The sequence below is a fragment of the Pseudorca crassidens genome, chromosome 13, assembly GCF_039906515.1.
Source record: "Pseudorca crassidens isolate mPseCra1 chromosome 13, mPseCra1.hap1, whole genome shotgun sequence".
Lineage (NCBI taxonomy): Eukaryota > Metazoa > Chordata > Mammalia > Artiodactyla > Delphinidae > Pseudorca > Pseudorca crassidens.
The window spans coordinates 8,613,512-8,630,220 of record NC_090308.1 but is presented as its reverse complement, the minus strand read 5'-3'; the positions used below and the strand labels follow the sequence as shown (position 1 = coordinate 8,630,220).

General features: G+C 46.6%; 1 protein-coding gene across 1 annotated transcript in view; it reads right to left on the bottom strand.

The window, feature by feature from the left end:
• EZR (ezrin) overlaps window positions 1-16,227 on the bottom strand; it is a 49,213-nt gene extending 32,986 nt beyond the window's left edge. Inside the window, 3 exon segments of the mRNA XM_067701634.1 lie at window positions 14,519-14,605; window positions 15,533-15,855; window positions 15,858-16,227. Coding sequence (XP_067557735.1) covers window positions 14,519-14,605; window positions 15,533-15,855; window positions 15,858-16,212 — 765 coding nt within the window. The 5' untranslated portion in view covers window positions 16,213-16,227.
• Between the last annotated feature and the right edge of the window lie 482 nt (window positions 16,228-16,709).

Here is a 16,709-nt window from a genome sequence, read left to right as displayed (position 1 = left end):
AATGTTTGTCTTAGTTAAATGTGCAACACTGCTCCCAGTAACACTGTTTATATAAACGACAAAATTCTATAAAAGTAGTTGCCATTAAAAATCCAATGACCATAGTTTACATCGTTATAGTTTCTAATAAGCACGCTGTTCTTTAGAAGTGTCCAACTTCTAAAGTGGACACTTTAGTGTGTCCACTTTAAAGTGTCCTTTCTATTCAAGAAAGGCAGCTGAGAAAACACCCTGTTGTACACCATTCTTTTAAGCATGGAGAGATCAAAATAAAAACCAATGTCAAAATATTAAAACACTATACAGAGAGAAGACAAGTAAAATAGAAATGTGGTTCTTAAAACACAACCTTTCATTAACTGGAGTCAAGTCCGTAGTAACCTGATACTGACTGTACTGGCAGACATCAACTCTGCTGTCAGTCAGGAGGGAGGCATCGGTCTTTCTAAAATGCTGCCAACAACAGCAGTATCCACATGTCACCGGGTGCCTGAAGGCAAGCTGGCCTCAAAGTTAGAAACTTCAGGGGTACATGCGTAAGCTCGAGCTCTTAACACCAGACTTCTTGAGGTTTACTGACCTTCAGAGAAGATGTGAATAACAGTATATCTTACTAATAACGCTATGGCAAACCTAACCACCAACGGATAATAACTTTTTAAAATTAGTCCTTTTTTTTGCGGTACGCAGGCCTCCCACTGTCGTGGCCTCTCCCGTTGCGGGGCACAGGCTCCGGACGCGCAGGCTCAGCGGCCATGGCTCACGGGCCCAGCCGCTCTGCGGCACGTGGGATCTTCCTGGACCGGGGCACGAACGCGTGTCCCCTGCATCGGCAGGCGAACTCTCAACCACTGCGCCACCAGGGAAGCCCTAGTCTTCTTTTTTGAGGTTAAAGAAGAAACTGAGTGAAGGTGAAGAAAATGGCTTGTTAGGCTTAGGAAAGATTATCAAATGCCAAAGAAAACTGGCCATCTAGCTCCACAAATCTTGCAAAAAGTCTACGGAATTAATCAGAACACAAAGTGCCAGGCGATGCAGTAAGAATTCTGCGCACCACCATTTTGTCTGTAGCACAGCCAACAGACACAAACTCATATTCTAATCAAGTATTCATATAACTGTACGATCCCAGGATAATAAATACACCAGCCTTTTATTGCCTAGTAATAGGAATAATAAAACCATCGAATGTTAGGGCTGACAAGAGTCCACTCGAGACAACTCCTAAGGAGGTCGAAGTGCTGGCCCGCAGTTCCTGTTATCCGCACTTCCCAGGAGTCACAGACCGGTGCTATGCCCAGGGCTACGCAGTCTGGAAAGTCACCGAGAAGTGGGGGGGGGGGCAGTGCCTGTGTCGGCCGCTCCCAGCCTCCCTCCCGCTGTCCATCTCAGAGCTCCAGATACTCCAACCCCTGTGGCTGTGGTCGCTCCCCCAGCAGGAAAATTCAAGCTCTGCGACGTGCGTACTGATGCTCACAGTTGATGAGAATAACTCCCAATTCCCTGTAGGTGCTATCTATCAAGAAAGTGAATTAACCTACCACAACCGAGTGCCTCAGGTGAGGTCGTGGACCTTCGGGAGTCCAACAATCCTGCCCTCCCCGCCCACTCCTTCTCCACCAGGTGTGAAAAAGCAGCCATGGATTAGTGTCCGCCCAGCTGCTAATCACTAATGAAAAGTAAGGTCATAACTACAGAGTTCAGTGTCAAACGAGCCAAACTGACTCTTATAAACCACAGAGCTGTAAGCAGTTTCTTAGCTCACGTCTTCCGAGAATCACAACGCCCTAGGGTAGGCACTTCATTTTACAGAGAATTCAGTACCACCTTAAGGAGTACTGAGGATAACTTAAAGGTAACCATGAAAACCAACACTACACACCCCTCATCTCCTTTTCCAAGCTGCTCTCCTCCGCCACCATTAGGCTAAGCTTACAGTGTAAAAGCGAAGTCCTTAATACGCTGTGGACAATGACAGGGCAGAGTGAAACATGAAAGCCGGGCCTCGGAATTTCCCAACAACTTCTGTTTCGGGTATCTACGTTACGTTATACTGTATACCCTGTTTTTATGTTATATACGTGTATATGTTCTAGGTAGAAGAATTAAAAAAGGGAGGAGGGGTAACTGTTTCGTAGGGTGACTCTAAATGGGTATTGCTTGGTGAGAGGTAAAAAGTCATCCTAGTCTGACTACCTTCTTTTAAAGGCTGAGAAACTGCGGCCTGGAAAGGCTTATGCAATTTCCTTACCTACTAAAACTGTTTATATTTGTATAGCTCTTACATGTTAGTCCTAAAGTTGTATCTTTCAATGTAAGTCAATGACTTTAAACTTTTGAATTGAAAAGTTTGTATTTTCAAACTCCAGGGTGAAAATTATGTGAAGTATATATACAGACAGATATAGACAGGAAGAGCTCAGATCCACTAATATCCATCGCATAATTTCGAGAACATGAAATGAACTCCCAAGTCTTTCTAAACAGCTCCTTTTGCCTCTGAAAGTAAGCCACTTCCTGCCCCCAGACCCACTTCCTGTCAGCCAAGCCTGCTTAGCAATACAAAAAGTGAACAAACCAGTCCTGTCTGTACGCAATATAACTAGAGAAAAATCATGACCTTAGAGCTGGAAGGGAACTTTCTGAACAGTCCCACTAAAAAGAGGGTCACAGTTCCCTCCTCTACTGTAAAACCGGGGTTTGGGAAACAGCTTGTGCTAAGCCCTCCCCACTGTTCACCAGGCTAAGGCACTAATTTTGGAAGGAGGAAATGGAAGGCAGTAAGAAACCGCTTTCCAAGCACCTGACAAAATGAAAGGACTGTCATTCTCACCCAAGTTCCAAATCCGTGCTGCAGGGTAACACTGGTGGGGATTTCCTTACCTGCTAATGGCATGTAAAAATAATATTCCTGATACCTATTGGCTGTCGATTTTTAAGATCTTTTTTGGGGAGTGTCTGTAAGTAGGAACTGATTTCTTCTACACGGGGAATGACATACACCCTGTGTGTAAATTTAAACTAGGACACTTGGACACCACTTTCCACAGGAAGGGGTAAATACATAATCAGAGAATGTTACATTCTGCAAAAGAAACTGTTCCTTTCTAGAAACACAAATAATCATTATCCCTCTCTCCTCTTCCCGCCCCAAGGGAGGCAAAATAAATGATCGTTCAAGGTCACTTTATCTAACAAGCTGCTGAAGTCTCGATTCTGTAGTATGTCATTTCAGTTTTACTAGGTGTGTCATACATATTTCAGCACCGATTTAGTTCACTGAAAAGTGAGGTTAATTATATCCACAAACTTAGGATCCCATAAAAGACGCAAAGGAAGGGACAGGGCCAAGAGGGCTAGCACGTGGTAGATGGATTTTAATTCCAGGCTCGTAAAACATAGGAAATTAAAGGCCTACAGACTCATTCCACCTGGAGTGGACTGTTTTCTTTGTAAATTTAGAAGTCTGTGAAGAGTTTTCTAATCTGATGGGAGGAAAGCCTATGGAAGAATGAAAGTGTCAAAACAACATAATTCCTTTGCTAACCTGCTGTTTTAGGGAAGGGCATATAAAATAAGCCATACTTAAACCTGCGCCATTTCTGAAATAAATCTTTGCCCCTAGTTAAGATCACATGTGCCGTAATATTTTGCAGTATTAAAGAACATTTCTCCTATAAGGAGCTTAGATAAGATATATCTGAACTTGACCAAAAAGTCTTTACTTTTGCTATCTATCAAAAATAGAGAGTAAGACCCCAATAGTTTTATTTTTTAAAAGTCCAAGCTAAATCAGCCAGCTAACAAAATCTGCTTGAATAAGCCACTTCAACTGAATTTATGCTTTTTTAAACCACTCTCTGAAATTATGCGAAGTTTAAAAAAAAAGACCTCTTCAATTCGTACTCTGTCCCAATCAAGCATGCTACATCCCGAGTGGGCTCAGAATTACGCACCTAATTCCCTGATTGGGAGTAATGCTCTCGCCCACCTCGCCCCTGCAGCTCACGGGCTGCTGCATTTACTCAGGGTCTCAGCCCCTCACAGCCTGCCCCCATCCCCAGTCCCAGCACTGACTGCATACTCATCTCTTAAAACGGCTGCATACAATTCCACTAAGTAATACCCCACACTTGAGTGTGCTCACTTCCAATTTTCAGCTTTGAGAATGCAGCTATTGAGACAATGACCTATTTCTAGTTGGGTCACCCCCTCCCCCATCAAAAAAAAATCGTGGGAATACAGAGCCGTATTGGAACTAGCCGGGAACAAACAGTTCTGTGCGTTTCCAAGTCGACTGCAATTCTGACTAGAGCTCTCCTTTAATAAAAGGTGTGTGGAGGGAGAGAGGGCCCAGGTGGGATTAAATCAGTCCCTCATCTGATCAGAACACCAAAGGTCTAAGAACTGCGGTTCTGCTCCGGGGATCCATGGAGAACTGCTCCCTGGGACCCAGCAGCAGGCAGGGCAGGCTCCCCGGGAACCCAGACCCCAGGGGAAGGAGCGTCCCTTCCCGCTTTCTCTCTCTAGTGACTCAAGGATTTGGTGATTTGAAAAGTGACAGCATCTTTCCCTTCCACCCCTATAATATGCTTTTAAAAAACCACCTTTTGGGGCTTCCCTGGTGGCGCAGTGGTTGAGAGTCCGCCTGCCGATGCAGGGGACACGGGTTCGTGTCCCGGTCCGGGAAGATCCCACATGCCGCGGAGCAGCTGGGCCCGTGAGCCATGGCCGTTGAGCCTGTGCTCCGCAACGGGAGAGGCCACAACAGTGAGAGGCCCGTGTACCGCAAAACAAAAAAAAAAAAAACCAAAAAAAACCCCAAAAAAACCCCCACCTTTTTATTTTGAAAAATTCGAAACATTCACAAAAGCAGAGAGAACAGTGCGACGAGCTGGCGTGTGCTCTGCATCCACCTGCGACACGGCTACTTCTCTTCCAGCGTTCTTGACTCATTTACTCCTTCTACCATTTAAAACTTTTTTTTTTTTTTCTGGCACATTTTAAGACCATTGTGTATCATTTCACTTGTAAAAACTTTGGTATGTAGCCCTAATGGACTTTAAATATGAATATATTTTAAGCTTACACACACACATATATATAAGCATACACATATATAAAACCACCACACCACTATCACAGCCAACATAATTAAAAACTATTCCTTAATATTTAAACTTTAGTCAATAGTCAACTGCTCCCCATTGCCTCAAAACTCTCTTTTTACAGTTGATTTGTAAATCATATAATGCCCTTTGGAGCTTTGTCATCCCATTATATTTCCAAACTGCCCTGTTTGGCCACTTTCTTAATAAACATCAAGTTTCCCCCACCTTATCTCCCCATCTAAGTCCCACTTAAGTGTCTCACCCAAATAGCAATGTATTATGTAAGCAGATACTTGAACGCCCAAGAAACAACATCCGTAATTATGTAACCAAGGCAATGAAACATCTCAACAAGGATACTAGGCTAACATACATATTACATTTTCACAAATAAAGAGGTGGTTCCAGTTTAAAATTTGTCCTAAGCTTTTACCAAGTGATCTGTGATTCAATTTGCTCTTTAAAAATGTAAGGAACAAGGGTAACAGGAGAGGCCACACAGTGAGAGGCCCGCGTACCGCAAAAAAAAAAAAAAAGTAAGGAATAAGACTGGATATCCTTCTAAGACTTATTTTATTAAAAAAACCTATAGATGCAATAATTGTACAATAGGCAAAATATTATTCAAAAAGTATAAATTTCACCAAACCACATGCTTGAGAAATGATGGAAGAATCCAAGCAGGTATGGCAAATGACGACATACTTATCACCAAACCTAGGTGAAAACAGGTCCTTGGAGAAATACCACCTTGGTTCGTGGTGCAATGTCAAGTGATTTACCAAAAAACAAACAAAAATATGTCACGCTCTGCCCATTCCTAAGTCACTCTGCCCAACGGTTTCAACTCTTCACGCAACAAGAGTCAGTGGAAAGAACAAGACTGCCTGTACCTCTTGGCAAAGCGGGATGAGAACTGGCCTCAGCTCCCACCGCTCCCTGACAGCAGGCATTTGTCTTCTCCACTACAGTGCGGGCGTCCTGAAAGCAGGCACTGCTCCCCTTCTGTGCACAATGTATCCCCAGGACCTAAAAAACCTGGCTGGCGCACAGGAGGTACTCTACTTGTTGGATGAACAAAGGAATTTTATGGAGGGATGTGGGAGCAGGAGAAAGGGGAGGCCCAATCTATTGCATTACTAGTCTAAGTCAGAAAAAAAAAATGCCCATCATGAGGTACGAAAGCTTTTAATCGGATTAGAATTCAGTAGTTACAAGTGGAGTTGGCCACCTTTACTCTGTCCTCTGTGCCAGGCAGGTCCTCGGATCCTGCTTCCCAGATGAGGAAGCAGGGCTCAGGGAGGTTGGGATGCTCGCCCGAGGTCGCCCACTCAGAGGCAGGCCTGTTCACCTGCTCGCTCATCCTCCTTCCCTGTATTTATCTGCCAATAAAGCAAGCATTTAAAGTTTGTTCTAGAAGCAGATAATGATGCTTTCTCTTCCCCCAAAGCACTTGGCTTCTCACTTTGTGGCCAGGAAAGATAGAAAGCAAAGAAACAAGTATCTGTCACTGTTCAGGGTAGAAATAAGTTGAAGTAAATAAAGCAGCAAGGGGTAGACAGGGAGGGGCTCTACCAACCGGGGATCAAATTATAAAACTATCTACACTCAAACTTTCAGACACAGACAATAGTTAATTTTAAACGATCAGTGATAAAAACACAACTCATTCATCTAACATTCTCTTTCCAACTCAAACATCAGGTACAAATTGCTTTCTTTTAGCATATGCCAGAAACCTGTCATCACACAATAGCTTAGCAAACGGGACACAAGACGCTACCACCTTCTCCATAGAAACAAGACCCGCGGAACAGCAGCCTTGTTTAAAACATGACCTCAGCCCCAGCCATGCCTGCTCCTTGGTGACAGCACTCACAGTACACGTCCAGGCTCAGGCCTGTGACGCACTGGACAAAGACGAACAGAACAGGTTCTTCGTACTTTAGCAAAAAATTTTTAAAAATTGGAACCAATGGGGTGGATCCGCTTCCAAATATTATTAGCTTAGTCATTAAATATATACAAGGTTGTAACAAAGGCTTAACAACAATTACTTTTATCCTAAAGCAGGGTTGGCAAATCTTTCCGGTAATGGGCCGGACAGTAAGTATTTTAGGCTTTGGGGGCCGTATTTGTCACCGGCTGCATGTTCTTCTCGTTGTTGCTTTGAAAAATCCCTTTAAATTGTAAAAAACCCATCCTAGCTAGGTAGCCCACGCAAAAACAGGCCACAGCCAGATGTGGCCTTTACCTACCCCATCCTGAAGTAAAAACAATTATTTACACTATCTGATATGACAATTTTTTTGGTCTTGACAGTTTCAAACTGATCATCTCTCAGGCAAAAACAGAAAAGAAAATTAGGTTGTGGAAAGTGACTTCAAGTTTAACAGAATGGAAAGCAAAGTCTCACACTGTTTATTACAGTTTCATCCGTTATCAATAAAAGTCGGATCAAGGTCAGAAAATTTTCATTTTGCTTTTAAGGTTTGTTTTCTCAAGTATATTAGGTTAAAAAGATAATTATTATGTTAATGCACATTTCCTTTGAAACAGCATTACTGTTTATCTATAGGTGTTTAAAAGGTCTTGGAGAATGCAATGTGAATCATAATCCAAGGAAAACAGAACTGACCACTGCTGCTGCCTGAATTCGCCAGTGCCCAAAGGCAGAAGGGTAACTCCTATGCACCCCTCAACACCCACCTAAAGAATCTCACCCAGCTGGGAGGCATTCCCTGGCTCTCTAGGGTACACAATATTCTGTATCTCTATTACCACACTTACTATACTGCACTGCAATTCTTTGTTTACATATCTGACTCCCCTACTAGACTGAGAATCCCTTCAAGGCAAAAACCTATCCTATTTATTTTTATAGACCTGGCACCTAGCGCATATAATAGGGCTTCAGTAAATGAGGAAGGAACCCATGTGACCTACAAGGGAATACTGACAACTAGAAGACACAGAAGACATAGAGGATGAGAAGGAGATAAAGTGTTGCTTTTTACTAAATAACTCAAATGTTTCACGTTGCTGTTTCCCTTGGAAGATCTATTGACAAACTTTACCTGGTTTATAGCAACTCAGGAACTAAAGCCCTTAGCTTTAGCTACAGGTTGCACTGAAACGTTTGTAAAATATGTTTCAGGGGAAAAGAGCACACAGGAAATAAAGCTTACAGCATCTGAAGATAAATTGTTTGGATTTCATAGGTATAAGCTCTACCTCAGTTTATCTCACGTTCTCTTCACTTAAAACTTTGTTTTTTTACTTCCATTTTACAAATGACGAAACTGAGGTTCACAGAAACTAAATGGCTTGCCAAAGTACAGGTAAATATAATAAATTAATTATGAAACTATTCTTTTTACAGCTCTTTGCATTTTTACTTAGAAAAATTATGTATATTAATTATATATTAAGTATTTCACTTTATAGTCAGAAGTCTCTAACTCACATCACAGCACAATGTTTATTTTTCTTTCTTTCTTAAAAAAAAACTACAGAAGTCTGGAATAAAATCTTTATTCTTTACATCAAAAGCCATAGATACTAAGCATGTTAGAAGGAAAATAATGCAACCTTCTGGTCTCTTCAGTAAGTATTCCATATTTAATTAATAGTGGCAGACACACAGTGTTTAAATTATATAAATATATATATATATTTTAACATCTTTATTGGAGTATAATTGTTTTACAGTGTTGTATAGTGTTTAAATTAAAAACTGATTGGAGTGGTTGAAGAATCCCAAGTGTAGTTACTACTGAAATTAAATAAAATATAGAGGATAATTCAAAATGCATTCACTGATTTTGAAAAAAGACTGAATTCTACTACTTCAGATTAGAGTTGAAATGTCTAAATACTGTAAGAAAGAGGCATATTGAATCATCCAAAGAATCTCCAAATTGTCAGATTCACAGAAGTTAAAAAAAAATTAAAGAACTACGATAATTCACTAAGAATAGTGATGGTGCTTTCCTTTCCCAAACTGCAAGTACGAATAAAATTATTCAAAATGTTGTTAGAAATCACAATATTATTTAGGATGGTAACTAAACAGAGAGGCCGGCACGGAAGGCTAAGAGAAGCAAGAAAAGAAGACAAAGGAATGGGGTCTCTTTGTTCCCTGCCATTTAATAGGAAATGTTGGCCTCTTTTTCCCCTTTAGAAACAAAGAGAGCCAAAATCTGACAGCTCGCCGGTCACTGCCAAATTAAACTCTGCAGCTGGACACCTGCGGACAGAAGCTCAAATCAGAGAGATTCTCTCCTGCACCGCAGCTGGTCCTGTCTTTCTGGAGCCTGAGCCCCATCTCCTTTTTCCCACCTCGGCCGTGTTCCAGACACCAATGAGGGCACCCGTGGCGCTAGGAGCTGGGACCGCGTACCCGCCTTCATGAGACCGTGAGAGCCTTCGCCTGGATGGAGGCTCCGGAACCACACTGGGCTTCGCTGCCCACGCACGACCACCAGCATCAACCCCACCGAGAGAGAGGAATATATAAAAACTGTCCTTTTCCTATGAAATCATCAGTGCCCGAACCCTGGGGTGCATCAGAACCGTCTGGGGACCTAAAGCACAGACATCCAGTCCTCCCAGCCCTGGAGATGGGGATTCAGCAGTCCTGTGAGGGACCGGGCAGCTTAACGTCTTCAGATAATCGCGTAACCGAATGTGGGAACCCTGTGGTAAATTAATGCTAACTCTGAACTACGTGCGTCTACAGTGTGTACGTGCACTCAGGAGGAACATGAGAAAGCTGCTGGGTCATTTTCGGTCTACGTGGATTTAAAAACACTATCGTTTAGTAAGTCTGGTATTTGTATACATTCTGGCAGGGGGCAGCGGTTACAATAATGAAAGAAGGTGAGGAGTTCTTTCATCAATCACAGTCACAAATGTATTAACATGTACAAACCAAACCCTCAACCTCCCCTCCCACACCCGATCCTTTTCCAGGTTCCTTATCTCAGGGAACGGCACCACCATCCAAACACTTACACAAGCCAGACACCAGAAGGCAGCCTCGACACCGCTCTGCCCCTGGATCACCGAGTTCTATCAAGTTCACCTCCCAGACACATGTGCTTCTCTCCACCCGCAGCCCGGCCCTGGTCCAGGCTGCCACCACCTCCCACAGCCCAACACCTCCTGCTGACTCGGGTACGGCAGCTGCAGTGACCTTCCAAAAGGCTGATCTGATCAGGTCACCTCCTTCCAGTCAAAACCCTTCAGCGCTTCCCCGAGTTAAGCCCCCATGTAGCTGTTTCCCGTCTCGCTGCAGGGTATGTCCCCTGTCTCCCTCCTTCACCTGGAGGACGCCCCTTCACTCTTCACATCGCTCAGCACAGTCACGACGTGCGTCGGGGTGCGTTCCTGACCCCCGATGAGCACTCCCCCTACGCACACGCCATCGCACACATTCAAGTTATTCTACGACTACAGTCTGTTCCTCTCACCAGACTGTAAATCCATGACGACAGGGACTGTTTCGTGTCTGCTCACCTCGGCAGCCTCGACATCCAGCACAGTAACGCAGTAAACGTCTGCCGAATGAACGCGTGAACGTACAGACACACTCGCTGTGCCTTCCAGTGTGACGACAAATGACTAAGCCCAGCCAGCGCTCCTTACCGCCACACGGGAAAACCTTAGCTGCCTAACTCACCATCTGCGTGCGGTGAAGGAGGGGCACGGGGAAAACAGATCCCATGTGTGCTCCTCAACGGGGCGGGGGGATGTATTAGGATATTCAGTGAATTCTGACCATGTTAAAATATTTAGTGGAAGAGGCTAGTATTCTCAAGAGACAAGGTCATCTCAGAAACTACCTTAAGATTTTGGCATAGAGCAGAATTTTGAACACACTTTCAGAGTTTTCCTACTGAAGGGAGAAAACTTACTTTTACATTAGAAGTTTCCATATCGACACTTTAGGAATGAACAGCTAAGGCATCCACAGGTGCCACTTAAAGGCAGTTCAGGCTAAACTTCTCAGAAAACAGCTTTAAGAGAGCTTGGCCTTGAGCACAACACCCTTTTCATCCCCAAGCTTGACGGCAGTGGTTTTCCTTCCTGACGCCCCACGCCTCCTCTCTGTCACAATGAAGAAAGCGAGTATGGGGGAAAGGAAGAAGGAAGGGGAAAGGAGCCCGCTGGTCACCCTCAGCCGGACCGTGGGCAGGAGGGCTGCTCCCTGAGCCAGAGCCCTGGGCACCAAGCCCGTGCCCCTCCCCAGATGACAGGGACACACCAGGCCAAACCGGCCAGCTGGGCAGAGGGCATGGTGCCTCTGGACCTCAAACCATCCTCCTTCAAAGTCTACCCATCACACAAGAGTAGAGCCCAGAGCACCTGGGAAAAGCAATGCACCACAGCCCTGGAGTGCCGGCGGGGGGCCGCCCCGGGGGGGGGGGGGGGGGCGGGGGGGGGATGGAGCAAGACCTCTCAGTCTGCCTGCCCATCTCTGCACCGGTGGCTTTCCTCTCAGCTGTGTCACACTTTACCTAAGCCTCTTTCCTTCCTGGATGGCTCCCAGCGGGTTTTCCAGCTCCCGTTCCAGTGTTTGCCTGTGTCTGGGCTTGGGTCCCAGACTGCAAGCTCCCCAAAGACAAGATCTGTTGCAACCGTCTGTGCGATACCCTGTGCCTGGCGCCGGGGCGACAGATGCTCACTGAACGTGTGGACGTGCAATGTCTTTAACGAGTGGTGATCGCAGAAGCAGTATTAAGAGAAAACGCAGCAAGTAAATATTATTTCATTTATATAATTGTTTTACAAACAGAGTCATCCACTGACTGTTCAGACATACCAATCAACAACACTTTGCCTGACGAATTCAAGAGGTCTGGAGGAGACTCAAACCGTGACTATGCAGACGTAGCCATCTTTATGGTCTGCCTTCAATCCTGCTGTTAGAAATCATCATGGGAAGCCACCTAACAAAATTCTTAATCTGGGCTTAATAGGAATCAATAAACCATTTGTTCAAAGGACACATCTGTAGAGCTTGTTATTGGATGGTTCAGCTTTAACATCTAGGAGGGAGCAAAAAACAACAGTAACAAAAACTAGATCCTCTATAACAGCCTTAGAAGTGCCTATCAGCCAGTAAGCTCTTAGTGATCTCTGGAGTGGCCCTCATACGATTCACCTGGAGAAAGACTTAAGTGTATCCATCTTACAAGGCAAAATCTGCAAGACCCTCCCCCACCAAAAAAGAGTCAGGTAGAAATTTCCTATGGAAAACAGCTGTGACTCACGTAAAAGGGGCACTCACAATACCACCTGGAAATAATTGAAAATATTATACAAAATATAGTCTTTCAAAATCTTACTCTGGTTATTGGGACCCTAACATACAAAGATGTTACAAGTTAAGGATGGCTACCATCCTTCCTTAACAGTTCAACAACTATCTTCACTTTGTCGGAAGAACATTTTCCAAGTTTCTGATCCATCATAAAGGAACTTCAAAGCCAAATAAAAACACACCTGCCCTAAGAAATAAAAAGAGAGCCTTAAAAAGGAAGAGCACTCTGACACACATCACAACATGGATGAATCTTGAGGACATCATGCTAAGTGAAATGAGCCAGCCACAAGAGGACAAACGCTGTGTAGTCTCACTTATATTAGCACCTAGGCGAGTCAACTCAGAGACAGAAAGTAGAGGCGTGGCTGCCAGGGGCTGGAGGGAGGGGGAGATGGGAAGTTAGTGCTTAATGTGTACAGTGTTTCTCTTTGGAAAGATGAAAAGGTTCTGGAGATGGATGGTGGTGACGGGTGCACAACAATGTGAATGTACTTAATGCCACTGAACCATAACTTAAAAATAATTAAGATGGTAAACTGTATGTTAATGTAAATTTTACTACCAAAATTAAAAAAGACAGAAAAAGAATAAAAGAAATTACAGATCCTTATGAGAAAGAAAAATAGTGACAGATTTTTTTTCTGAGTGATATTTTAAAAGCTGAACTCTGCATCTTTTCTTTTAATGAAATAAAGAAAACTTCACCAGGAAACGTAATCTCCTGATCACTGCTCTGTGTAACACAGCACAGGACTGTGCCCTGAGTAAGATGTTGTGCCTGGGTCTGTTTTATATCACAGGAATTGTAAACCCTGAATGTCACATGCCAATCGCAAATTGTAAATGAAAAGAAGAATTCTGTGTAGGAAAAAAATTTCTGCATCACGAATAAATCATCTTGATGATGTAACCTAGGCAAAAGCTCTACTGGCTTCTGAATCTTTTAGCATATTAACATAGTAATTTATTTAACCTAACAGTAAAGTAAAACTTTATTAATAAAGAACTCCTTTTAGAGAATCTAAAATTTAACAGTAGAAAAAACACATAAGCACTGACTACAGAACGAACTCTTTTGAAAAAACAAGAAATAAATCCCACATGTATTTTATTGCAATTTTTCATGAATCCAGATATTCTCTCCACCGTGATTCAAAACTCCAAAATCTTCTCCCCAATATCTAGCCACCAGTTCACCTGTGTTAAAGCTGGTAGAACAGATACAACTCTAAAAGAAACGCTGGTCACAAAGAACCTGCCTCGTTCCCACAACTTAAATGAAAGCCTTATATAAAAGCCCAGCCTGGCCACAATCTACCCGAGATGGCAACATAATCAGATGCAGGGGGACAGAGATGGGCACACAGCAGCTCTCCAGTCAGCTGACGTTTACGATATGCACCGGCAGTGCAGGACTAGAGGGCCCAGGAGCCTCCTAATCAAACTCCAGGGCTACCTTCCTTCATCTGCAATTCAAATTCATTACTAAACCTCTTTCAGATAGGAATCCTGCTGCCACCAGCACATTCCCGGGTTAACAGAGCACAGCTTCACGGGCCTGTCGTAAAATGGACTGGAACGAAGCTGCCCCCAGAAGGACAGCGTCTTCTCTGCCGGATGCCCTTTAAAGTGCCAAAGGAAGAGCTGGGGTGCAGCTGGCTCCAGACCCTCGAAGGGAGTTGGCGTGCTCCGTCGGAAGCCACCTGACTCTCCCTGCGATTTAGACGACTTTTCTTTTTAAGAAACTTCCAAGTTGCATTAGAATACAGATTTTAAACAGATCGAAACCGCGTAAAAGGGGATTCTAATTTTTATAAAAGACCCAAACCACTGGGGGCGGGGCGGGGGCTCGCAAACAAGACTGTAGAGAGAAAAGCATCATAACCTTGTTTTCTCCAGGAGTTCCACAAAGGACCAACTAATAAAGAGAGGAGACAATTGACTACTCCTGTCCTCTCGTCCGTTTAGAAAAGAGCTCTATTCTACAAAAAAAACTGCCCCAACACCTCGCCCAGGTAACTCCACTTGAAAATAAAGCCCGAAGCATCCGACCCCGCCCAGAAACTGGGTTACTTACTGGTTTCGGCATTTTCGGTTCCTGATGGGTCTTTCTCAGTCTCCTGGAAACACACTCTCCAGCAGCAGCTGAAACGGTTTTCCCGACCTAGAGGCAGAGCAAACCCCTTTAGAGCGCCCAGCAGCCCTCCTCCGGCTCCCGCCGCCGCCCCGAGACTCGGCGCCCACCCCGCGCTGCTGCTTAAGAACCGGCCGGGCGGGCGCCGGGATGAGTCACCGCCCAACCTGCAATTACGGCGGGCCGGGCGGGCGGGACCTGCGCGGAGGGGCTGCGGGGGACCGCGGGGCGAGGGGCGGGCACGCGGCGGGGAGGGGGCCGGGTGGGCGGGGCGGGGAGCGCGGAGCCTGAGCGGCGGGGGAGGGGACCTCGGCGCAGGGCGCGCAAACAGGCGGGGAAGCCGGCGGCGAAGGGGCACGGGGCCGCTGGGCCGGGAGGGGACCGGGGCGGGGGGCGCCGGGGCGGGGGTCCCCCGAGGTATTCTTCGGGGCTTTCGGGAAACCAGACTGGAGCCCGTAAGACTGCAAGTTTCACTTTGTGAAGCAACTGTTTGCCCCAGGGCTGAAACCGCAACCGTCAAACCTTTGAGAAACACTTTTAAAAAACTGTCCCCGCCCGGGAGCGGCGAGGGCCGCCCGGCCGGGCGAGGAGGGAGGGGGCGCACCCACGCAGACCGGGCTTCGCTAGCATTTGGGAGAGGAACCCGAGGGGACAGAGCAGAAAGAGGAAGGTGGCGGAGCAACCGGGGCGGCCACGCGCGCAGGTTCAGCTTCACCTGCCGTGTGTTTGGGCCGCAGGGAGAACCGCGTGGTCGGGACTCCACCGGCCCAAGACCCCAGAAGCTGGCGGCGGAGCGAGCCCGGCTCCGTCGGGACCACCGGTCCCGGGCTCGCGCGCCGGCCGCCCCGCCGCACCTGTCGTCGAGTTCCGGCCACTGTCCCCTCCGCGGAGCGCGCGGCGCGAACCTCCCGGCCCGGCCCCCCAGCCTGTCGACCCCGGAACGCGCGGCTGGCTCACCCGCGGCTCCCGCACAGGACGGCTTCGCTCCCCGCTGTCTGTGCGTCGGTGCAGTGCGCCCGCGCAGTGCGCCCGCAGCCCGCGCTCCCGAGAGTCGCCGGCGGGGCGGGGCCCCGGGGCGGCGCCCCTAACCGCCCCGCCCGCTCGCTCGCTTGCCCGCCCGCCTGACCTGCGAGGTGCGGCTCGCGGGCAAGATGGCTGCGGCCGGCCTCCGCGCCTGGGGGCACTCCCCTCCTTCCCGGGCCCCGCCCTCCCGGCGCCCCCGAGGGCCGCGGAGACCCGGGGAGGGGCACCCTCCGCCTCCCCCCGCTCCTCCCCCCCCCACCCCACTTTCGTAAAGACCTCTCCCGCTTCGCTGCCCTTCCCCTTGCCCTTGGAGAAGAACTTCGCCGAGTTCGACTCAGCTCCCGACGGTAGATGTAAAGTGTGAGATTGTTCCGTAGTGGACAGAGGAAGAGCAAGAAAATGTAAATTAGCCTGGAGGAGCCGGCCGGCGGCCACCGAGGAGGTGCTGGGCCGTTTGGGGTCGGCCTGTCCCGTGGTCGGGTCATTTTGTTGTCCTTGCCCCGGGACCGAGACGGGCTTCTGAGAACCTGGGACCTGGCCGCTGTGTCTCTGCGCACGTGGCCGCCTCCGCGCTCGGATTCGGCGGAGAACACAAGCATTAGAAGGCGCTCCATCGCCGAACGCTCTTGGTTAAAGGACACACTTGTGTACTCTTCTGAGTTTCACTAGCACAAAGCTTATTGGAAAAGAAATCTCCATAGGGAGAAATTCTAGGAATTATTTTAAATATATATATTTTTTGTAAATGCTTCTCAAGAGGAATTACACACACACACACACACACACACACACACACACACACACGGACTTTGGTGGCCAGTGGGATTTGTTGTGCAATGATTAAGAGAGCTAGCTCTAGAGCAGTGGTTCTCAAAGCATGCTTCCCAGACTAGCAGTAACAACATCACCTGGTAACTTGCAGAAATGGAAATTCACAGGTACTGCCCGGAGACCTACGGAATCAGAAACTCTAGGGCTGGGGCCCAGCAATCGGAAAGGTGAAAGGCTAAGGGTTGAGACCGGAGAGTTTCCTGAATTCCTTTCCTGGACTCACCACTAACTCCCTGTTTGAGTTGAGTGAGTTATTCAACTCCTTGGTGAGTTAAGAGTT